This window comes from Thrips palmi, unplaced genomic scaffold (assembly GCF_012932325.1).
Source record: "Thrips palmi isolate BJ-2018 unplaced genomic scaffold, TpBJ-2018v1 HiC_scaffold_3, whole genome shotgun sequence".
Taxonomy (NCBI): Eukaryota; Metazoa; Arthropoda; class Insecta; order Thysanoptera; family Thripidae; genus Thrips; species Thrips palmi.
Window position 1 is genome coordinate 1,546,987 of NW_023144630.1, and position 23,249 is coordinate 1,570,235.

General features: G+C 59.1%; 4 protein-coding genes across 4 annotated transcripts in view; 2 read left to right on the plus strand and 2 right to left on the minus strand.

Moving 5' to 3' along the window:
* Positions 1-3,359, minus strand: part of LOC117648620 (probable phospholipid-transporting ATPase IA) — a 30,184-nt gene extending 26,825 nt beyond the window's left edge. The window contains exon 1 of the mRNA XM_034391229.1: positions 3,108-3,359. The gene's annotated coding sequence lies outside the window, so the exon portion shown is untranslated. The remainder of the gene's footprint in view (positions 1-3,107) is intronic.
* A 261-nt stretch (positions 3,360-3,620) lies between these two features.
* Positions 3,621-4,614, plus strand: LOC117648623. The gene is made up of 3 exons (XM_034391239.1): positions 3,621-3,989; positions 4,090-4,261; positions 4,342-4,614. Exons 1-3 carry the CDS (start codon positions 3,852-3,854, stop codon positions 4,461-4,463), a joined length of 432 nt encoding a protein of 143 aa, XP_034247130.1. The 5' UTR covers positions 3,621-3,851; the 3' UTR covers positions 4,464-4,614.
* Positions 4,615-5,130: 516 nt separating this feature from the next.
* Positions 5,131-13,197, minus strand: LOC117648622. Its single transcript, XM_034391238.1, has 14 exons — positions 13,054-13,197; positions 12,590-12,847; positions 11,763-12,284; positions 11,581-11,691; positions 11,335-11,504; positions 11,071-11,230; positions 10,625-10,852; positions 10,096-10,187; positions 9,819-10,014; positions 9,520-9,748; positions 9,355-9,431; positions 9,041-9,288; positions 8,039-8,719; positions 5,131-5,753 (listed from the first exon to the last, which is right to left on the minus strand). The coding sequence occupies exons 1-14, from the start codon at positions 13,180-13,182 to the stop codon at positions 5,294-5,296; spliced, it is 3,561 nt and encodes a 1,186-aa protein (XP_034247129.1). The 5' UTR covers positions 13,183-13,197; the 3' UTR covers positions 5,131-5,293.
* On the plus strand, positions 6,382-7,556 carry LOC117648624 (RNA polymerase II transcriptional coactivator). Its single transcript, XM_034391240.1, has 4 exons — positions 6,382-6,543; positions 6,895-6,966; positions 7,050-7,239; positions 7,319-7,556. The coding sequence occupies exons 2-4, from the start codon at positions 6,901-6,903 to the stop codon at positions 7,396-7,398; spliced, it is 336 nt and encodes a 111-aa protein (XP_034247131.1). The 5' UTR covers positions 6,382-6,543; positions 6,895-6,900; the 3' UTR covers positions 7,399-7,556.
* Positions 13,198-23,249: the final 10,052 nt, after the last annotated feature.

Sequence of the window (23,249 nt, forward strand, 5' to 3'; positions counted from 1 at the left end):
AAACGCGGCGACATTCGACAGCTAGTTGGAAATTCCAGATGAACTATTCCAACCTCCTCAAACTCGCCGAGTCGAATTAATCCGAAGGGACGAAGACGACTGCCACAGTCCATCGTCCCTGAAAGTAGGACAGGGGTGGGGGTGGGGGTGGGGCCATTTGGCGGCCACGGCGTCGCCGGGCCACACCCAGGTTGTCTACTAAGGTCTCCGGCGACGCGCAGGCAGGCAACACGTCAAAATTCAACACGCTGTTCGAAAAAAAATCTAGACGCGTTTTGAGCTCTAGAGTCGCCAAAGAGGACTCGAACCGGACGTGTGGCCCCACCAATGGATTCCTCGTTCGGAGAGCAATCCATTGGTGGGGTCACACGCTCGGTTCGAGTCCCAATCAGCGACTCTGGAGCTCAAAACCCGTCGGGGATTTTGACCGCCTACACCGGTCTTCCGGCCCACTGTGCGCCGCCACCTCGATTCAGCGGCGCACCAGAAACAAACAAAGCTTGCGAGGGAAACTAGTGCTAAACTCAAACTGGGTGCCAACAGTGCCAATAGCAGGGCACCACCTCGGGCAGGAAATCGGGAGCCATTTCCTGCCATTCATCTGGCCGAGGCGCCGAGGTCGCTCTGTCTCTGTCGCACTCGCGGAGCGTCCCGCAAGGCCCGCAGGTGTGCGAGAGAGACAGAAGCAGAAGGCCGAAGGAGGGGCGAGGGAAGGAGACGGACCGACCTTATTCAAGGAAAGCCAACTGGCATATCAAAAATGTCGCGACCCAGGACGGAGTGAGTGAGAGCGAGACAAGCCCTCGGGGTGGCTTCTTCAGCGAGAGTTGTCGCACAGTGCTTTCCGAACGAGCAATCCATTGGTGGGGTCACACGCTCTGTGCTAGTCCTGGTTGGCTACTCTGGAGCTCAAAACGCGTCTGGAGTTTTGGCCGCCTCCTCCGGTCTTCTGGCCCACTGGCGTGCCGACACTCGCTTGACACTTCGGCGAAGGACCGGCCGCGGCGTGTGGCCGTGTGCCCCTCGGTGACCCGGATCAACGCAGAAGCAGGCAGAAATAAAACGACTCATTCGGCATGCATCGGTCGATGCTGACGTGCAGACGACGCGCGCCGACCGAGGCGGCGACGGCGGCGACGCCGGAGTGCCACTGACACACCTTATCACACGGATCTCGACCACATGCCGTGTCAGCAAACAAAACCCCACGGTCGAAAACCATTTCTGTCTTGGGTTTACATCTTACATAGACCTATGGTAAGTTAATAATTAATTTTTTCTAAGTCATGGTTTTTTTTTAAATTATTAGCATATACCTACTACACATTTCCTTTCCTAAGAATGGAGGAACATTAATCCGCAAACAAGTTCCAAAAATCTTAGCTGACATGACTACGTGAAGTTGAACGCGGCCGCGCCGTGAAAGGCGTGGGGGGGGTTGCCCTTTCCTGGTCGCGTCAAATGCCACGGGGGAAGGCAGGCGCGCTTCGGCCCCGGGGCTGCCTGCAGCCCGGGAGTGCCCTCGCTGTCTCTCTCGCACCCATAGGGCCCATAGGGCACGCCCCACCAGTGCGAGAGAGAGAGAGAGACAGCTCCCACCCGCAACCGCTCGGCTGGCGTTGCCGGCCAGGGCGTCCCCTTTCAATCCCCCCATTTAGTCACCAAATGTCTTCACCGGATCGCCGACCCAGCCCGCGCCTTCGCAACAGCAACAATTTCTTTAAAAAAAAAAAAAACAACGTGAAAAACGTATTATCTTTTATTTTTGAGAGGCCGCACCGGTTACGGGGTGGGGCTAATTTGAGCGGACGGGTACCGCCCGCAGGAAGACAGGTAGAGCGGGGCCCCTGGAACCTGGAACGTGGTGGAAGGGGACTGTCGATACGATTCCAGTGTCCCCCCCCCCCCTTTTCCACGGGCACGTATGGTGGAAATGGGCGAAAGGGCCCCCGCTAGGCCACTCAGCCGATGAAGCTCATGCAGAGACCCCCCTCCCCCACCAAAAATAAACATCTTTTTCACCCGTTGCTTTTTTTTTTTTTTTTTTTTTGGTGTGTCCTTGGGTGCGGCCAGGGCCCAGAGGTCACCTTTAAGGCGCAGGTGGCCACTCCCTGAGTAAATCAGTACATCACTGGGAAAGCTTAGAGCTGCAGCCACCTCCTCCTGTGCAATCAATTGGATACGATGTGGGTGTGTCTTGCGACCAAATGTAATTTGGACACGGGATTCAAGCCCTTCCAGGCAGGGCACATGTTTTACGCAAGAGAGCAGAAACATGGTAAAAAATAGAGACTCCATGGATAATGTACCAAATTAGAACGAGAAGTATTCATATTATAATAAATAGCAAGAAAATATTGTGAACAGAATTCTTCTCACATGAACAAATAAAAGAAAATCTATGTGAGACGTTTTCTGTAGCACTTTAAAGCACCAGTTAGCACCAAAATCTTTACAGAGTTCTACTGGTCCTGAAACAATTTTGAACTAAATTTACCTTAAAAGTACACACAAGGTTTGGTGCAAAAATTTGTTTAGTGTTCTGAGGACGAACAAAGAAAATACTCAACACTTTGCACAGTTTTGAAAAATATTTAATGGCTCGTATAAAAAAACCTCATGTCTGTTTTGAATTCAGTTTTCTGGATAAATACAGTTTAGATCACTCAGATGACTGCATATCTTTGTTATTGTTTTCAGTGCACAAACATAACCTAAAAATGTGCACAATAGTATTTTATGTCAAATGTGTGGGTGTTCACTGGGAAATGACATGAATTAATCTCGCCTGACCTCGGTGAAGATCGACTTCACCAAAATCACAAGCTGTCTTACAGTTCAATGGGTTACGCAAGTTTGTGTGTAAGGAAAACGGGACAGAGAGAGAGAGAGATAGAAGACGGAAATAGTTAGGCGGACGGACGGACCATACTCGACTTCGATTGTCTTTATTTTGATACCTCGAATGAAACGCAATGAAACGGTAATGACGTGATGACCTTGAAATGCCCGCCTCCTTATAATGTAGGACGCGGTGCAGAACCAGGGAAGGGAACCCGATTCGCCCGGACAGTGCGACAGCACCGCGAAAACAAACTTTCACTAACCTCTGTTTAGGCTGCTTTCGTGTCCATGGTTTTACTTGAGAACGCCACGAGTGAAGGACGGCTTTTCGTGCACGAGCAGAAAATAAAGGAAATGGTAGCCGTCCAGGAAGCACTGCCTCGTTGGAAACGGGCGAAACTCGGAGTTCTTCCTCACTACAAGACACTGTGGGTCAGCTGCTACCATTTCTATCTACACATCTACACCTACACCAGCGCCATCGCCCGCGACGCGAGAGGGCGAGGGAGTTGGCGAGTTAGCCCCTCTGCCCCCCCTCCCCCTCTCCCTCCAGCACACTGGCAAGCTTGCATTTCATTTCCATGCTCATTTTCCACTCGACCAGGAAGCGGATTCCAAGAGATTGCAAGTCCCACTCACGCGAGAATCTCGACAAAAGATCTGCAAAATTTGAGCCATTTTATTTTGAGCGATGTCCAGGCAGTCCCGACCTTACCTTCACTTTGAAGTTGGCGCCCCGAACAAGCACCTCGTCCATGAGAAACAGTAAGAAAAATGATGCTAATTTTGGGTTGCGTTTCTCAGTTGAAAATACTTACGATAATTTATTTTTGATCTGAAACATCATGCAAACCACACCGAACATTGTGGAACACTGTAACCAGCTTTCCGAGGTAGATAAATGTGAGCATGTTGGCAAACATGATGGCAGGGTGGTTAGTCACATGTCATGTTTGTTTACATATTTTTTGAAGTTGGTTATGGTTTGATGAAAAGCATCTAAAATTATGGCAGAGACACTTGGAGGTTCTTCCAAGAGTCTTCAGCTCAAACGGTTGATAGCCCAGCAACGCACGCTCTTGCAAGAAAAGGCAGCTCTTGAACAAATGTTGAAAAATGTTCAAGCTCTGAGGAACAAGCTGAAGGTAGGATAACCTTTTCTGTTATTAACTATCTTTCATTGAATTATGGACTGACAGCTATGATTATATTACAATTTACCTTTCTCTATCTCTCTTCTTGCAGGTGGAACAAATTCAGCTCAGTAGTTCTTTGCAAGCTGAGCTAGGGGGAAGTGAAACTTATGTGGAGGTGCCTGCCGAGTCGATAACTGTTAAAACTCAAGACATTGTTGAGGAAGAAAAACATATTACTTCAAACAAACCCATACTTGACCTGAAGACTGATCATTTTCAGCGTAAGTGTTTAGTCGTTATTTATTGCTCATCCAATCGAATACGCCTAGCGTAAATCAAATATTTATGATATTATTTTCAGGGATGTTTTTGGGTGGAACTGATAATGGTGAAGAAGAGGAAGATGATGATGACTCAGATGATGCAATAGGATGTGTACAAGAGCTCATGGACGAACACGAACTGGGTTTCGATGATTTCTAACTCATAAATGGTGTTGCAATAAGTACCTACCAGACTGTGATATTTGTTGTAAGGTATTCTAAAGTTAGGCAAGAAGATCTGAGATCGTTGAAAATTTTGAAAAACTCTTATGTTTTTGTGTCAATGTATTAAAAAGCTGATTATGAGATGATGTACTGATATTATCACGGCAAAGCTGCTCTCATTTTTCATTTATTCCATGTTGAAGATTCTTCATCACATTGATTATGAACCAAGCAGGTTTAATATGAACATTACTGAATCTACACAATGAATGAACAAACTGCTGTATGTCAATTATTAGTACATGTTGGAAACCTTAAGTAACATGGCAGTATATAATGTTTAAATGAGATGACAGTCCATAATTCTACGATTGGCAGATCTCTTTCAAGTGTGATTTGAGTCGTAAGTTAGTTGAAGTGCAATGTCTATGTTAGGAATACATATTTTGTAAACTTGCAGTATCTTGGTATATGACCACAACAATCTTCAAACATTAAATGGCAGTTCGATTTTGAACCTTTTTAAAAGCTAACACTAATTTTTGTAACCTGTTTGAAGTATAAAATAACAGAGACAAGTTTGTGAAATACCTTAAAACTAAACTAAGTACTTAGTAACACATTTCAACTCCCTTTGGAGATGTTTTTACAACCCTACCCACAATCACAATTAAATTTGTTCACAGTAAATTTGTATTGTCCTTATCGCATGCACTACAAAATCTACCCCATTCAAACCTGATTTTTCTCGTCAAAAATGCAGTTTTGGCTGAAACTTCTACATCAACAAATACATTTGCTCTAGACTAGTCTGAAACAAGCGGCTCATCTCGGCTTTTCTGAAGTCTTGTTGGTGATGGCAGCCGTCGCTGACAGAACGCGCTTCACCCTCTTGGGCAGCCCCAGCTTCCTCTTCTTCTTCTTCTTGACTTTGGCGAGCTCGGCGTCGATGGCTGGGTCGTCCGAGGCAGGGCCTGGCTCTTGCAGGCCGCCGTCCGCGGCCAAGGGGGCCGCGGAGCCCAAGGGGCCGGGGTTGGCCAGAGCGGCGCCCCTCCGGAAGCGCGCCCTCCGCGACAGCGACAGGGCCTCGATGTCGGCGGGGCCGAGGCCTGCTGGGCCCAGGGCGGACGAGGGCGCGGGCAGTGTGCCGGCCTGCTTGGCCTTGGCGCGGCGCCCCTGCTGCGCCCCGAGCACGCCGACGGCCTCCTCCACCACGCGCGCCGCGCCCTGGCCGCCTTGGACTTGGACCGCCCCCGCCGCGTCCTGCCGCTTCTGGCGTCGCAACCTGCGGGCAGAGGGAGAGGAGTTTGTCGCTCTGTCTCTCTCGCACCTTGACGGAGAGCCCCACGGGTGCGACAGAGACAGAACGACGAAGGCGACTCACAGTCGGCCAGAAGACCGGTGGAGGTGGCCAAAATTCCAGACGCGTTTTGAGCTCCAGAGTCGCTAAATGGGACTCGGACCGAACGTGTGACCCCACCAATTGGATTGCTCTCCGAACGAGGAATCCATTGGTGGGGTCACACGTTCGGTTCGAGTCCTGTTTAGCGACTCTGGAGCTCTAAACGCGTCTAGGGTTTTGGCCGCCTCCACCGGTCTTCTGGCCCACTGTGCGACTCTCAGAATCAGTCTGCGGTGTCCAAAGGGGCGGAAAGGGCGGAAGTAGGGAATGGCCACAGGACCGCAGTGGACGTATTCGCGCGCCAAACACCCAGGCTGGCAAACCGAATCACCGACCGCTGATTTTCATGCCTTCTGCCCACTGCTGCGGTATTTGGTCCAAAAAACCAGCAACGTGCAGTCTATTTTAACTGTTTTGGGTGGCTGGGGATTCTGGAACGAACCGCAAATCTTATGTGTTGTAATTTTTTTTGTGCGTGTGTGCCTGCACTGATTCACCCTACTATGAAAAACTCAGAAGTCAGAACACCAGCCCGAAAACAAAAACACGGCTTTCGCGTTCGGCTTCGCCTCTTCGCGGCTTTCTTGGCATTCTCGCCAGCCTGTGACAACGGTTGACAACGGTCAAGTGCAGTCGCTCAATCTTTTGCGTTCCGTGAAAAAAATCTATCCAAGTAAGTATTTCTGTCATTTCTAGAAGTTATTGATTGTGACTCCTCGCATCGGCGCGTGGGAACAACGATATGGCCATTGTGCCTGTGGCCGGCTTCGGCTTGCGAGAGGTTAAAAGCCAAAATCCTCGTGCACTTGTTGGCGGCGTGTTTCACGTTGACGGCGAAACCTCGCCGCCTTTTCCCCATGTCTGATTTAATTAACTCCGTGCCTAACAATCGCACGAGCGTGGTGCGAACATCCCACTTGGCACCGCGCTCCATTCAACATGTCCCATTCAACATGCCCCATTTGACTGCCTCTCCCACTGCAGCTTGGGTTGATTTTATCTATTTTTCTTTGAATTGTTGCAGTTCAAGATGCCTCCCAAGAAGAGGTCAAAGAAGCCCGCCTCCAGCTCAGACTCTGACTCTGGACCAGACGATGTAAGTAAAGCTTTCTCTCGGGTCAAGTGTGCCCAGTCTGGACGCTTCATCTAATTATCACATGCTCCTTTGCCCCTCCGTAGAAGGGCCCACTTGTGAAGAAGCCCGCTCTTTCCCCATCCAAACCCAAGGGTCCCAAGGGGGAGGCTGGTGACGAGTCTTTTCCCTTGGAGAGAAACCGGTTTGTCACCGTCAGCGAGTTCAGAGGCTCTGTGATGGTGGGCATTCGTGAATTTTATGAGAAGGATGGAGAACTGCTCCCAGGGAAGAAAGGTATGCTATTTCCACGAGTACCAGTAGTCCAGTTAGGTTTCCTTGCTGTGCAGGTAGTCATTTCATTTATCTGTTCCAGGTATTTCTCTCACTGCTTCTCAATATCAGAAGTTGAAAGACCTCATTCCTCAAATTGATGAAGCACTCAGCAAGCATTAATTCTTAGCTCAATTTTATTTTTATGATTACATCAGATGTCATTTTTTGTTCATTTCTTTGCCAGACTTCGTAACATCTGTATTTTACCTTTTTGTTATGTCTGTAATTTCCAAACAGATGCTATTTAAGTCATTTTTTAATAAACCTGAATTCCTTTACTTGTTCTTGTATTTATTCCCTGTACGAAACCTAATCGATGGTCAGATTGAACTGTCTGATGAAAATGAATCTTAGGCAGTTTGCAATGCAGTAAATTCAGTGTGAAACCCAGTCACGGGCAAAACGACATCGAAATTAGTGGAGTCATTCACTACCTGAAGTGGCATTATCAAAGCCTTCTTGAACAAGGGATAAGTCTTCAGGTATGAGGACTTAATGGGGAGGGGGGTGGTTTCTTCCATTAAGATCAGAGAAAGACACTACTTAAGAAGCATCCTCAAAGGATGGGGTAACGATAACAACCCCTCCAGTCTCCAGTGTAGTAGGCGTCACCCATCGGGAGAGGGTCCCTGGATGGCGTCGAACGGCTGGAGACGTTGCTAAAGCGATATCGACAAAGCGAGATGGGCTTGGCTTGGGTTCGGGACGCGCCCATCCGCCCATGCAGCGCCCCCCCCCCCAGACACACACACACACTCACCGGAGCTGTCCGCGACGCCAGTGCGTCCTGCCGGCGTCGGACGCCTCGGCCTCCGGCTCGTCCTCCATGGAGGTCCCCGCGCCGCCGTGCTGGCCGGGCTGGCCGCGGAGACCGGACAGGGACCCCCGCGCCGCGGCGGCCGCGACCGTGGAGCCCTGCGCCGCGCCGGCCACCGCGCGCGCGTTGGGCCCGCTCGGCCGCTGCAGCCAGGCGCCGCTCGACTTCCTCGACGGTGTGGTGGCGGCGGTCGCCGGCGTCGCCAGGGACGCCTTGGAGCGGCGCCGCCTCGACGAGCGGCCCTCTGCGTCCCTGTCCGCGTCCCTGGGCCGCTGCAGCGCCGACAGCGCGGACAGCTTCTGCGAGCAGGACCGCAGCACCTCCTGCTGGTCGTGCTGCAGGGCGGGCGGCCCGGGGGGCGGCCCCCAGGCCAGGGGCACGTTGGCGGTGTAGTTGTTGCAGGCCTCGCGGCACTCCACGTCGCACTGCTGGCACTGCTGGCACGGCGTGCCCAGCCACACGCGGCCCAGCGACAGCGACTCGAGCGCGCCCCGCGCCGGCAGCGGGGACGTCGGGGACGTGGCACCCTGGCCGTCAGACGGGCCGCCGTCCTGCGGCACCGGCGTCGGGGTGGGCGTCGACGCGCGCTTCGTCCCCGGCCGCCGCGCCGAGCCGTGCCTCCGCCTGGGCAGCAAGCGTGCCGGTTACACGAGGCCAAGGGGGTTGCAGCACAGCGGTCCAGAAGACAGTGGACTTGCCAGAAGACCGGTGCAGGCGGTCAAAATTCCGGGCGCGTTTTGAGCTCCAGAGTCGCTCTATGGGACTCGAACCGAACGTGTGACCCCACCAATGGATAGCTCTCCGAACGAGGAACCCATTGGTGGGGTCACACGTTCGGTTCGAGTCCTGTTCAGCGACTCTGGAGCTCAAAACGCGTCTAGAGTTTTGGCCGCCCCACTGGTCTTCTGGCCCACTGTGCGTTGCAGCCTGCACGAGGAGGCCCACCTGGCGTTGGGCAGGCTGCGGCCGTGCTGCGAGGCGGGGCGCGCGGCCCCCGACGGCCCGCCCCGCAGCGCGCTGCTCACGTCGGCGAGGACGGACAGACTGCGGCGCCGGTGCACCACGCTGGGCGACGTGGAGGTGTCCGTGGAGGTGGCGTCCCTGCCGCCGTCCTGCGCCGTCAGGGCCGTGCTGGCCGCCAGCGAGGTGTCGCCGTCGCGGAGGTCGCGGGTAGAGCCGTGCCGGCCGCGCCCCTGCAGGACGAGTTGAATAAGGAGCTGCCCTGTCTCTCTCGGAGCCACTCAGCCTCCAGCACCTACCCTGCGGCGGTGCGCTGGGGTCACGATCAGTTCGGGAGGCATGTCCACCCTCTCGCTCGCTCTCTGCGCGCCGTCATCTGTGGACAAAGGCGCTCAGCAAAGGCAAGAACAGCGCGGGGTCTGGGCGGACCCCTTCCGGACTCCGGAATAATCATCCCAAAGTACCCGGGCTGGTGCTGGCGCGCTGCCGCGCGGTGGCCTGCTGCCTGCTGGGGGACGTCTCCGCGCTGGACTGCAGCTCCGGCGTCGTGGTGGCGGTGTTGGCCTCGGCGGCGTCGCAGCCCGGCAGGTCCAGGAGGGTGGTGTGCACGTGCAGCGTCTTGCGGGGCATCGGCGGCGTCCTGTCGGCCCGTTCGCCCCGCTTGGGCGACCCGGTGCCGCCCTCCGCGGCGGGCTGCTGCTGCAAGGAACGCGTTGATGAACCAGAAAAAAGCACCGCCGGCGCGGGGATTCGAAGCCAGTACCTTCCGGCGCGGCAAGCTGGGCGAGGGCGGCGGCACGGGGCAGGGCTCGCCCAGGCCGTGGCAGAGACCGTGGCAGAGGCCGGAGCAGGCGGCGGGCAGCCCGAGGCCCCGCATGGGCCGCGCGTTGGGGGCCTCCGTCGCGCCCTCCGTCATGTTGGCCTCGTCCTCCGAGCTGCTGCTGGTGTCACCCTCGTCGCTGCCGAGACCCAGAACCGCCAAGGCATTGCTCGAACCCTTCCAACTTTATTTTTAGAAGATTCCAGGTAGCCACTCCTACCTGGAGTAGTCGGACAGGATGATGTTGGTGGGCTCGTCCGCGCTGGACCCCTCCTTCACCAGGCGGCTGATGATCTTGTTCCGAAGCCTCTCCTGAGGGGCGGGGCTGCGGGGACAGCACGAAGCAATGCAATTGGGGATTGGTTTGGTGTTTGGACAGCTTTCTCGCCAGTCTCTGCCGTGGGACAGCACAATGGGCCAGAAGACTGGCGGAGGCAGCCAAAATACTAGACGCGTTTTGAGCTGCAGAGTCGCTAAATGGGACTCGAACCGAACGTGTGACCCCCACCAATGGATTGCTCTCCGAACGAGGAGTCCATTGGTGGGGTCACACGTTCTGGTACAGTGGCGTCGGCTCGAAGCAAAGACTCACCCGGACACGGAGGTGACGGAGGCGCGCGGTCCAAAGCAGGCGCAGCGGGCACAGAGTAAAGGCGTTTCAAGCGAGGTACAGTACAGTCAGACACAACAGGCGGGACTTCCTACCCAACTGTTGTATTCTGGCGCCCGTTTCCCCATTCGCCACTCACCTTGCTGGGGTCCTGGTCGCAGAAATCGAGCAGCGTCTCGCAGAAGGCGCGGCCCATGTTCTCGAAGTCCTGCGCCGAGAAGTGCGTGGCGGCCCTGGAGCCGAGCGTGGAGCCGCCGAAGGAGGCCTCCATGGTGTAGCTGTTGGCCACGCCCATCATCCACACCACCACGCGCCCCGTGCCCTCCTTGGAGCGCTGGATGCGAAACTTGCAGTTCTCGAACGAAAACTGCAGAGAGAGCAGGCAAGGGCCGTCACCAACATCGCGACAACAAACCGGCCGGAGGCGGCCAAAACTCTAGACGCGTTTTGCGCTCCAGGGTCGCTAAATGGGACTCGAACCGAACGTGTGACCCCACCAATGGATTGCTCTCCGAACGAGGAATCCATTGGTGGGGTCACACGTTCGGTTCGAGTCCCATCTAGCGACTTATCAGTGGAACGCACCTTGTCGGCGGCGTTCTTGTGCAGCATCAGGGGGAAGACCTGCTCCTGCAGCTGCTTGTCGGGCCCGCGCTTGTTCTCGCAGCCGTAGATGAAGATGTTGTGCTTGCGGGAGTGCGCGTGCAGGTCGCAGTACATGACCACCCCGCACTCCTCCATCAACCTGCAGAAATAATGGAGGAAAAATAGGAACATGCGGGGATTTGAACCGCGGTCCTTGAGGTCAAGGACCGGCGCCTCTACGCCCTCGGCCACGGTGCACCGTACCTGCGGATCATGAGCTTGGTGTGCCAGACCGGCGGGTAGGTCTCCCGGATGACGGTGCGGTACTGGCGGTTGAGGTCGCGGCCCGTCAGCGAGCAGCGGTTGTTGCCCACGATGACGCCGTCCGGGTTCAGCATGGGCACCAGCTTGAAGATGAACTTGTCGCGCAGCTCCTGGGGGACGCGTCACGCATTCTCAGTCACATTTCCCATTTCCGGTATGAGCTAGCGCGTGAACCCGCAGCCTGACCTTGGCCTGGTTGCTGTTGCCGGTGAGGAAGTCCATGAAGCCCTTCATCATCCACGAGGACGGCGTCTCTCCGGGGTGCACCCTCGCCGTCAGCACCACGGCCTTCTTCTTCTGCAAGGCAGAACACGGCACTTTGTTCATTTGGCCGTCCCCAAGTCGGCCCCCTCCACGCTGGCACCTACCTTGGGCTCCTCAGGCGGTGGCGGCGCGGGGGTGGCCGCGGCGCAGGCGGCGCAGCGCGTCGGGCTGCCCTGAGGGTTGTTGTTGTTGTTGTTGTTGGCGCACGTGGCGCCGTTGCAGTTGTTGTTGACGTTGTTGTTGTTGACGGCGGCGGCGGGCGGCGGCGGCGGCGGCGTGGTGATGGTCAGGTAGTACACGTTGTTGCCGGCCAGCGAGCGGCACAGCAGCCGCAGCTTGCTGAACGTGGACTTGACGGGGTGGTTCTGCAGCTTGAGCAGGTAGTCCTGCAGGTCCGAGTAGGTGTAGGGGTAGCAGTGGGCGAGGTAGCAGGTGTCGTTGTCGTGGGGGAAGTCGACGTTGAAGCTGAGCGTGTAGCTGGGCGCCTGCTCCTCGCTGGGCGACGCCTCCTCGTTGCGGAAGTACGCGATGTTGTCGCCGCAGCGCCGCCACCCCGCCTGGTTGAGCTGCGCGTCGCGCTCCGAGTACAGCAGCGGCCGCATGCCGCACGAGTACAGGCTCTCGGCCTGCAGCCCAACGCCCCGGTTAATTTGCTTTTAATTTTCATTTTAGCAGACGATACCTTTACTGTAAGACACACGTTAAGAGTGGGCCAGAAGACCGGTGGAGGCGGTCGAAATCCCGGAAACGATTTTGAGCTCCAGAGTTGCTAAAAGGGACTCGAACCGAGCGCCCGCCAATGGATTGCTCTCCGAACGAGCAATCCATTGGTGGGGTCACACGTTCGGTTCGAGTCCTGTGTAGCGACTCTGGAGCTCAAAACGCGTCCCGTCCTGGCCCTCGACGCCGGTCTTCTGGCTCACTGCCGCACCTTGGACAGGTTGACGATGGAGAAGCGGTACACGGCGCGGCGGCGCATGTTCTCCACGCGGAAGTAGAACCACTGCATGTGGCGGTTGGTGTACAGGTCGGTGCGCAGGTACAGCTCGTAGTACGTCTCCGTGATGCGCACCACCTTGGCCAGGTTGCCGGACTCGAAGCGCGACTCGAAGCGCAGGTCGTCCGGCCGCAGGTCCGGCGGCCAGGCCGGCGTCAGGATGCGGCTGCCGCCCACGCTGGACCGGCTGAACTGTGGCAGGGCCGCCCGGTGGAGGCGGTCAAGATCCAGGACGCGTTTTGAGCTGCAGAGTCGCCCACCAGGACTCGAACCGAACGTGTGACCCCACCAATGGATCGCTCTCCGAACGAGGAACACATTGGTGGGGTCACTCGCTCGCTTCGAGTCCAGTTTAGCGACTATGGAGTTCAAAACGCGTCTAGAGTTTTGGCACTCACGTAGTTGACGGCGCTGACGGGGTAGTACTGGAACACCACCTGGCCCACCTCCTCGCCCACGGGCTGCGGCTGCACCTCCCTGCCGGTGGGCACGTAGTACGCCTCGGGCGTGGCGGGGGGCACCTCCATGTGCTGCACGCGCTCCTCCAGCACCTGCAGCAGCACCAGAAAAACTCAACGGCGGCGCTCGGTCAGCCTCCAAGTCCAATGTCAGCAACGCTCGGTTTGAAACCTATTTCCCGCATTGTGCTTCCAGCGTACCTGGCACTCGGCCGGCCAGCGCGGCCCGGCGGGCGGCCCGTCGGCCGCCGAGTCCCGCAGGGTGGCCAGGGGGTCCCTGGGCTCGCGCAGCTTGGCCACGGGCCGCAGCGTGCGGCTGTCCGTGTTGATCTCCACCTGGTTGCTCTTGAGCGCATTTTGGAGGAAGCTGCTGAGGTAGCTGCCTGCGGACAGTCATCAAAGTGGCCTTGGTGTCGTCTTTTTTTGCGTTGTTGATGGCGGTATCGCCGCACAGTGGGCCAGATGACCAGGCGGCCAAAATTCTAGACGCGTTTTGAGCTCCAGTCGCTAAACTGGGAGTCGAACCGAACGTGTGACCGTACCAATGGATTCCTCGTTCGAAGAGCAATCCATTGGTGGGGTCACACGTTCGGTTCGAGTCTCATTTAGCGACTCTGGAGCTCAAAACGCGCCTAGAGTTTTGGCCGCCTCACCGGTCTTCGGGCCCCCTGTGCGCCGGCCGGTCGTAACTCACGCCAGCGCTGCATCGCGGGGGGTCTGAAAGAGTCGCGCGATTCGGGCCAAGCAGGCAAGCACCAAGAACGCACAACAAAGGAGGCTCGCCTATTCAGGGGAAACCCAATACGGCGCCGTGGAATCGATAGCCCGCCTCGCCTCGCCCCGTGCGCGGCATGGCGCTGCACTGCAAGGCGAGGCGTGGCGGCACTAAACCTGTCCGGCTGCACCGGGGGCTGCACGGGCTGCACCGGGCTCGGCTTTCCGTGATGCCGTCTTCAGGTTTTGGGATGGCTTTCGTCGTTACCGAACGGTCGTCGCACAGAGGATTCGCCAGAAGACCGTTGGAGGCGGCCAAAAGACGCGTTTTGAGCTCCAGAGTCGCTAAGCAGGACTCGAACCGAGCGACTGACCCCACCAATGGATTCCTCGTTCGGAGAGCAATCCATTGGTGGGGTCACACGTTCGGTTCGAGTCTCATTTAGCGATCACACCCGAGTCAGACGCCTGCGAACGCCAGGCTGGCCCCGCCCGCCACGGACCGGTGTCCACCGCGTGGCCTACCCTCGGTATCGCAGGCTGAGGCCGGCAGAAGCTGGGAACTGCTCTCCCTCTCGCGCAGTGTTGCCACGTCAGTAGCGAAAAATCAGCAAGTCGCACCAGCGCAGAAATGGTTGCAAACCCCAAACTGCCTACCGTGCAACATCCGAGGGCGCCCTTTCGAGGGAGTGCCTGGCAGGCTGGCAGAGCACAGTGGGCCAGAAGACCGGTGGAGGCGGTCAAAACTCAACACATTTTGAGCTCCAGAGTCACTAAACAGGCCTTAACCGAGCGTGTGACCCAACCAATGGATTCCTCGTTCGGAGAGCAACCCATTGGTGGGATCACACGTTCGGTTCGAGTCCCATTCAGCGACTCTGGAGCTAAAACGCGTCTAGAGTTTTGTCCGCCTCCACCGGTCTCCTGGCCCACTGTGCTGAGGTCGGCAACCCTTCCGACTGGTGCATTATCGTGGGAATGTTCGAATACTGATGTGGCAGCTCGTGCCGCGCCTCCCTCCGCCTCGGTCGCCCCCTGCTCGACCCTGCGACCTCCTCGCCCTCCTCGACCTCGTTGCAGTTGTTAATAATTCTGGCGGGCTGCATCGGTACTGCATGTTCGGCGATGTCGCTGCTTCGGTCAAATTGATCGCTTACGGCCGCGCCCTCCGCCGCACTCCCCTGCGGTGTAGTACCACGCCGTGCCGTGCCGTGCCGGGGGGCGTTCACCCCGCCGTACCGTCGTAAGAAGGGTCGCCGTCGGCAGCAACGAATTACACGCCCGAGTGCTCTGCTTCGGGGCCTCCACTGGCAAGAAAGCCTCTCCGCACAGTGGGCCAGAAGACCGGTGGAGGCGGTCAAAATCCCGGGCGCGTTTTGAGCTCCAGAGTCGCTAAATGGGACTCGAACCGAACGTGTGACCCCACCAATGGATTGCTCTCCGAACGAGGAATCCATTGGTGGGGTCACACGTTCGGTTCGAGTCCTGTTTATCGACGCTGCTGTCCTAGAGTACGATTGTCTTCTCCGCGGCGGAATTAACACCGCGCAACAACAGTCGCTCTGATTGAAGACGCCAGCCACGCCATGACGAGTACGGTCACGACGAGCACCCCAGTAATGAGTGAGCGGTCGGGCGGCACGCCAGCGGCACGCCAGCGCGCTGGCGGTACAGGCACGCCAGAAACAACAAGAAGCGGCACCGCAGAGTCTACATCGGCCTAGGGGTGGACAGACCGGCTGCGGTGCGGTACAGGCACGCCAAAAACACCACGAAGCAGCACCGGTGCACTGTTGGCCAGAAGACCGGCGCCGGCGGCCAAAACTCGAGACGCTTTTTGGGCTCCAGAGTCGCTAAATGGGACTCGAACCGAACGTGTGACCCCACCAACGGATTCCTCGTTCAGAGAGCAACCCATTGGTGGGGTCACACGTTCGGTTCGAGTCCCGTTTAGCGACTCTGGAGCTCAAAACGCGTCTTGAGGTTTGGCCACCTCCACCGGTCTTCTGGTCCGCTGTGCGCTGACACACTACATCGGTAGGTCCTTACTGTTGAGCGGCGCGAGGTGCGGGTCGTCGCCCTTCTCCAGGGTGAGGGGCGGCATGGGCGGCAGCAGGACGGCCCTAGCTGGCGGCAGCGCGGCCTCGGCCGTGGCGGCCGGCCCCTGGGGCGCCACGCCCAGCCCGTTGGCGAAGCCGCTGGCCCAGCCGGCGAAGGGGCCGAACGGGCCGAAGGACACGCCGCTGGCCGGCCTCGGCAGGTCCAGGAAGGCCGCCGCGCTGGCCGAGGCCGTGGAGGCCGCCGAGGCCGCCGAGGCCGAGTCTGCGGCCGGCCGGAGCATGGCGGCGCATGGCCGGGACGCCGAGGGACAGCGACGCGGCGGAAGCTCTACCTCCTCCACGGCCTCTACCGACGCGGACGGGGGTCTCGGGGACCGCGCGGACGGCACCGCCCCGCGCGCCGCGCCACCCTCTGCACGGCCTCCGCCAGCGGCGTCGGAGCCATCGCGCGCGACTGTGGCGAGACCAGAGCACCAGAGCACCGCGTCGACGACTCAATGGAGCGCTCCGACTCGGAAGGTCACGCGAGGTCCTGCCTCGGTGCCTCGGCCGCCTCGCTCTGCGCTGCGACGTCCCGGGAAACAATTAGGCTCCTCCCTCGCGGGGGTGGCGCTGGGGGCGGCGCTGGGGGCGGCGCTGGGGGCGGCGCTGGGGGCGGCGCAGGGGACGGCAGGAAGGTACGCCCCCGTGGTGCACCGCGATGCGACCGTCGCCGCGCAGCGCCGGAAAGGAGTGCGACGACGCCCGGCCGCGGGGCCCGCCGCCCCCGCCGCCCCCAACGCCCCCACCCCCTACCCGACAGGACCTGGTCGCCCAGCGAGCGGGGCAAGCCGTCGGGGAGTCACTGGGTTCACCGAGACCTCCATGGCATCGGGGAGACTGGGGGGCGTCCGCGCATTGACAGCCGACAACTGGCAGGCATCTCCGAGTCGCTGAGTCATCTCCCCCGTGGGGACTTCACTTTCGGATGCGTTTCTCAAACCAGCACCCATGAAGGTAAAGTCGCGAAATAAACCAGGACTGTCGCCAAGAAAATTGAAAAGAGTCAACTTGATGAAATAAACCAAAAGTGCGGCCTAGGAGACCGTCCTCGGCGACCACGCGCGGCGCCGCCGCTTTGACGCGGAAGAAGCACTGAGTGATGTGCCCCGCGGCGGAGCGGCCCTGAGCAAGGCTGTCTGTCTCTCTCGCGCCGAAGGGACTGGACGGGACGCCCCATGAGAGCGAGAGAGACAGACGCACTGTTGGCCAAGGCTCCGCCAAGGCTCCGGGAAGGAAAGAGAGAGGCGGGCGTCCTAATGGGAAAGGGCGTGGGGCCTCGGCCGCCTCGGCTGTCTTTCTCTGTCTCTCTCGCACCTGGCGGGGCGCCTGGCGCACAGTGGGCCAGAAGACCGGTGGAGGCGGCCAAAACTCAAGACGCGTTTTGAGCTCCAGAGTCGCTAAATGGGACTCGAACCGAACGTGTGACCCCACCAATGGATTCCTCGTTCAGAGAGCAATCCATTGGTGGGGTCACACGTTCGGTCCGAGCCCTGTTTAGCGACTCTGGAGCTCGAAACGCGCCTGGAGTTTTGGCCGCCTCCCCCGGTCTTCTGGCCCACTGTGTGGCGGGGCGTACGGGGGCGCCGCTGTCTGTGCGTGTAGGCAGCGGCCTGCTGTCACTCACGGGGAGCTCACGTGGAACGACCCCTGCCGGGAGGGCTCCTGAAAATGTTGATAAAACGGAAGGATTCCACACGCTGCCGTGTATACACGTAGACACACCGCACCCTGCCAAGCCTGCCAAGCCCGGCGCGCCCGCGTGGTCGATACCGTTGCGTCTTGTTTTCGACCTGCCTCTGTCTCTGTCTCCCTTCCGCGTCGTGGGCAAACGAGCGAGTTACAATCAAGAGACGCGGCCGCACGATGGGCCACCAGACCGGTGGAGGCGGTCAAGATCCCGGACGCGTTTTGAGCTAAGAGGGACTCGAGCCGAACAAGTGACGCCCACCAATGGATTGCTCTCCGAACGAGGAGTGGGGTCACACGTTCGGTTCGAGTCCTGTTTAGCGACTCTGGAGCTCAAAACGCGTCTAGAGTTTTGGGCACCTCCACCGGTCTTCCGGCCCACTGTGCAGGGTATTGGTCTGGGCGTACGCGAATCTTGGCCAACTTCGCCCATAAATGGCATGCGCCTCGCATGACGGGGACGGGGACTGCGGCCCGAGACCCGGCCAGGGCGTGGCTTGGCAGGCCGGCCCCCTCGCGCCCACACCCTAAAACTAGGATCAACCGTACTTTCTGGGGTGGTATTCGCACGATGACGAACGGCGAGGTTCAGAGCGCCTCCTCCACTGTCTGTGCGGGTGTGGCAGTGCAGTGGTAGCCGGCCTGGCCAAGGCAGCCAAGAAAGCAGCCAAGGCCTGGCAGTCTGGCACCCCGCTGACGAGACAGAGACGGTCGCGGGCGAGGATGGCAAGGATACCCATCCATTTGGGTTTATTTCGGGCAGGGCCTCGCGAGGCCCGGCCGCCTGGGCACGCGGAGGCGCGGAGGCGCAGCGAGACTCCGTAGGCATTGATTTATAGACAGACAGCTCGTTTTGAACCCGACTGTACCCGTGACCTACTTTCCAGGCCACGTGCCCGTGTTGTTGCTGGTGGTCGCTACCGATGTGTTGTCCTTGTCTGCTGGGGAAAGGGCGGGGCCTGCATTCTGGAAGGCACCCTTTTCCAGGTTTTTCACGAGCTAGGCTGGACAATGGATTGTTCTCCGAACGAGGAATCCATTGGTGGGGTCACACGTTCGGTTCGAGTCCCATTTAGCGACTCTGGAGCTCAAAACGCGTCTTGGGTTTTGGCCGCCTCCACCGGTCTTCTGGCAAATCCACTGTGCGTAGGCTCGCCCAGGACAAAGTGAGCTCCGTGTTCGCATCGCTTTCACGGGGAAGTGGGGCACGGAGAGAGGGAGAAAAGTGCAGCACGCAAGGTGCGTGAGAACGCCGAGAACGGAACCACAAACGCCACAAGCCAGGAGAGCGTCGTTGCAGACGACGGCCGCCCAAAGTCAGCCCTTTCCACCCACCGCCTCCATTCCGGAAACTTCTCTTCGACGTTTTCGACAACTTTTTACATTAACACCGCCGTCAGATCTGCGCTCGTTTTCGAAGGCTCTGTCAGTTTTACAAGCACAGCCTTCGGAAAGGCGCCAGTGTCGCAAACCTCAGCCTGCTCTAAGTCAGCGGCCAAAGCCTCGATGTTTCGTTTTACAGGCGTGTGTTTCCTGCTAACATGGCAACTCTGATCTGACACCCGTGTTGCTGTAAGATGAAGTCAGCGCATTCCACACACCCTGCAACTTCTCATCGACGTTTTGGACAATGGTTACCCGCGTTGGGCGACGGACGCCGCCAAAGCACTTCTTTCTACTGTGTTGAGGCAACGCCCTTCCTCTCGGGGTGGATTGGGTGGGGAGGGGGCTCAGTGACAGGGGTAGCGACGGCCGTGGAGTCTCTGCGTGCCTCGGCAGGCCTCGGTGGCGATACTCCCCGCGATAAAGAACTGCCGAGCAGGGTGTATCGCCGCGCCGCGCCGCGCTGCGTGTCCAGTGTCCGCGACAGGGGCAGAGCAGGCAGTCCCGGACAACGCCCGCGCACAGTGTGGCCCGGTGGAGGCGGCCAAAACTCAAGACGCGTTTTGAGCTCCAGAGTCGCTAAATGGGACTCGAACCGAACGTGTGACCCCACCAATGGATTGCTCTCCGAACGAGGAATCCATTGGTTGGGTCACACGTTCGGTTCGAGTCCCATTTAGCGACGCTGGAGCTCAAAACGCGTCTAGAGTTTTGGCCGCCTCCACTGTCTTCTGGGCCACTGTCGCCATGGCCCTCGGCCCCTTGACGCCGTGCGCGAGTTGCTTCGCTCTCTCACTCCCTCTCCCGTTCGGCCGCCAGGAGCGAGAGAGAGAGGCAGAGGCCAGCCTAAACGGGCCCCCGGGGTATTGACCACGTGCTCGATGGTCCCCATTTGCACATTCGAAGCAACTGTTTGATCAGGCCAGCCGGGCGGGTGGGCGGACGGACGGACAGGCAGACAGACAGACGAAAATACATAGAGCCAGGATTCGTCCTTGGTATCACTGCACGGTGGACGCCACAGCGATAGGCCCGAGGGCGCGCGTGGCCCACCGACACTGGCGTCACAGGCGCTTCCGTTCCAAAAGCCGCCACTTCATGGCCCTCGCGAACAAGCTCAAACTTTCACCAAAAATGAGGCCTGTCAACCCTCCAGTGACGCTCCATTCCAGTGTTGCGAAAATTCTCACCACGATGCACCAGCGCGGAAAGGGTTGCCAACCGTCCAGCAGGCAGGCTGAGGTTGGCAGCCCTTTGGCCACGCTCCACAGTGGGCCAGAAGACCGGTGGAGGCGGCCAAAACTCTAGACGTATTTGGAGCTCCAGAGTCGCTAAATGGGACTCGAACCGAACGTGTGACCCCACCAATGGATTCCTCGTTCGGAGAGCAATCCATTGATGGGGTCACACGTTCGGTCCGAGTCCCATTTAGCGACTCTGGAGCTCAAAACGCGTCTAGAGTTTTGGCCGCCTCCACCGGCCTTCTGGCCCACTGTGCGCTCCATGGTCGCTGGTCACGACTCCGCTCCTTACCCCGGACGCCGCACACGGGGAAGAAGGCGGCCTGCAGGTCCCGGACGGTGGCGTCGGCCATGCGTCGGCCATCCCCCGAGCGCCGCTACTGCGCGCCACGCCGAGCCCCGCGGCCCGCAGCCCCGCAGCCCCACGCGGCGACGCGCTGCCCCCGATGGGGCGTTGCCACGCGTTGCCACGCGGGAGACGAGCCGGGGGAGGCCCTGAGTCCTCAGCACGCCGCCGACGCCAAGCCACTGCAGCCAACCCCCGCGCCTGTCCCGGGGTTGACGAGCCACTGCTTGCCGGGCGTGCGGCTGGGCCTGGGGACGCCGACGGCGGACTTGGCGGCGGCAGGGTCGTCCCGGCAGCGCCGTCATGGTCGGCACCGTCGCGAATTCTCGAACTCGCACCAGAAATGGGCCGGGCGGTCGCTTCGCGCTTCGCTCCAATGTTTGCCGGGGATGGTTTGGCGGGGCGGTGCGGCGCGGCTGCCGCCAGGCACTGACAACACAACACCCACCGACGCGCCCTCGCGCTGGGCTGCGGGGGCGGGGCGCGAAGAGGGGGGGGGATCTGGAGGGGGCAGGTAACACTCCTTGACGGGCCCTCCTGAGACCGCGGCGCCAGAGCCGGCAGAGCGTGCAAGCAGGGCGAGGCAGGGCGAGAGGGCAGGGCCGAACCCGAATGTGTGCCTGACGAGATTTCGTGGAAGTGCCCCGAGGTGCCCCCCGCCCGCTCCGGCTTGCATGGCGGCCTGGCGGGGTTCGATGCGAAAGCCTCGGGGAGGTGAGATCCGGAGAGGGGGGCCTCTGGACTGCGTGGATCGTGGCATTCACCGCAAGCTTTGCGCTAGCGCAAGTTGGCATCCCTGTCAGCAGGCTGATTCCGAGAGGCGTTTTCGTCGCTCTGCCTCGCTCGCACCCACGGGGCGTTCCGTGTGGGTGCGAGAGAGTCAGAGCGACGAAAACGACTCTCGGAATCGGTCTGACGCCGCCACGGTACCGGAGGGGGAAGCGCGGGGGTTGTGGTTGGGGGTCGCTCGCACAACAACGTGGCCGTCCTTAGGGGCGCGCAGTGGATTTGCCAGAAGACCGGCGGAGGCGGCCAAAACTCTAGACGCGTGCAGAGCTCCAGAGTCGCTAAACGGGACTCGAACCGAACGTGTGACCCCACCAATGGATTCCTCGTCCGGAGAACCGGTCCGTGTTTTCCGGACGGCCCCGCGCAGCGCCGCGTAGCCAGTCAGGCGGGGCGAGGGCGAAAGGGCTAACAAGGTGGTCGCTTCCTCCCCCTGCCAGCTGATTCCGAGATGGGGGTCTCTCTCTCTCTCTCGCACTCATGGAGCGTCCCGTGTGGGTGCGAGAGAGACAACCCGACGAGAGCCCCGTCCGGAGTCAGTCCACTGTGGTGGCGTGAAGGGAGCAGTGGCAGGGCATAGCGCTTAGGGCTGGGGGTGCATGCCATGGGCCTCGAGGGAATTCAAAACAGCCTGGTGCGTTACTGCGTTCCGAAAGTTTCAAAGTTCCCAGCCGACGATGGAACGACGGGGCGGGGCGGGGCGGGGCGGACCCGCCCCCTGGTAAAAGCAGCCCTCTCTTTACCGAAAATAGCTCTCCCTTCGGGGCTGCGCCTCCGCGCTCCACATGGAAGAGGGCAAACACTCCGACGATGCACTTGCGTCAAAAGGGTTGTGTGGCAGCGTTGGTTCGGAGCACCGCTCTGCGAACGAGCAATCCATTGTAGGGCCACACGTTCGGTTCGAGTCCCACTTAGCGACTCTGGAGCTCAAAACGCGTCAGGGATTTAGTCCGCCTCCACCGGTCTTCTGGCAAATCCACTGTGCTCCGGTTGCCGCGACAGAGAAGGACCGCGTCGCGCAGGCTCTGTCTCTCTCGCACTCACGTCCCGTCGGGGTGCCGAGGGGTGGCTCGTAGGGGTGCGAGAGAGACGGGCAATGAGCCTGCTGCGTGCGGCCTGGGCGGCCTGCGCGGCCCGCCCGCCTGCAAACTACTTGATATCGAGATATCGACTCGAACGACTCGTGCTGCTTCGAGGTCGAGGCCCTTCTAGTTCCACTTGTTCCACTGGTCTCCCACCTCTCTCTCTCTCTCTCTCTCTCTCTCTCTCTCTCCCCATCATGGCCGAATTATGCTTCAACGAGGGGCTTCATTGAAACTTGACGGTGGTTAGCGACACGCGAACGGCGCAAGGCGCAAGCTGTAGGGAGTGGGATGAGATGAAGGCTGTTCGGCTACGGAGCGCCAAAGCGAGTGAAAGTGAGAGAGAGAGAGAGAGAGAGAGAGAGAGAGAGAGAGAGAGAGAGAGAGGGAGAGAGAGAGTGCACGTGCTCAAGGCTGCGGCTGCGGGCGGGCGCAAGGCACAGGGTGAACTCAGCAAGAGCAGCAGCCAGAGCACGTGCCGGCTGACTCCGCTGATAGTTTTCCCAAGACAAAAAGAAAAGAAACCTGCATGTAAAAGTGCACGCCCCCGAGGAGGTCGCTCCTTCGCAGGCGCTGTTGGCGCGCAGAACTTACCGACAGACGATCGTCGGGAGTCGCCCCCCGCCTGCAGGGCTTGCAGTGGCGAGGCACTTGGTGCCGCCCCCGCCGCCCCCGCCGCCCCCAGTGCCTTGGACGGGCCGACTTGGAGGAAGCTGTCGATCACGTCGCGCGCCAGGCACGCGTCCCGGTCGCCGTCGGGCATGGGCCGCGTCCGTCTCTCTCGCACCTACTCGGG

Coding starts and splice junctions, on each gene's coding strand:
- LOC117648624 (XM_034391240.1), top strand. CDS start 6,901: ATGCCTCCCAAGAAGAGGTCAAAGAAGCCCGCCTCCAGCTCAGACTCT. Junction 6,967..7,049: donor CTGACTCTGGACCAGACGAT/GTAAGTAAAGCT, acceptor GCCCCTCCGTAG/AAGGGCCCACTTGTGAAGAA. Junction 7,240..7,318: donor ACTGCTCCCAGGGAAGAAAG/GTATGCTATTTC, acceptor TATCTGTTCCAG/GTATTTCTCTCACTGCTTCT.
- LOC117648622 (XM_034391238.1), bottom strand. CDS start 13,182: ATGGAGGTGCCCCCCGCCACGCCCGAGGCGTACTACGTGCCCACCGGC. Junction 9,432..9,519: donor GCGCGCCAGCACCAGCCCGG/GTACTTTGGGAT, acceptor CTTTGTCCACAG/ATGACGGCGCGCAGAGAGCG. Junction 9,289..9,354: donor CCCCAGCGCACCGCCGCAGG/GTAGGTGCTGGA, acceptor CTCGTCCTGCAG/GGGCGCGGCCGGCACGGCTC.
- LOC117648623 (XM_034391239.1), top strand. CDS start 3,852: ATGGCAGAGACACTTGGAGGTTCTTCCAAGAGTCTTCAGCTCAAACGG. Junction 3,990..4,089: donor CTCTGAGGAACAAGCTGAAG/GTAGGATAACCT, acceptor CTCTTCTTGCAG/GTGGAACAAATTCAGCTCAG. Junction 4,262..4,341: donor GAAGACTGATCATTTTCAGC/GTAAGTGTTTAG, acceptor TATTATTTTCAG/GGATGTTTTTGGGTGGAACT.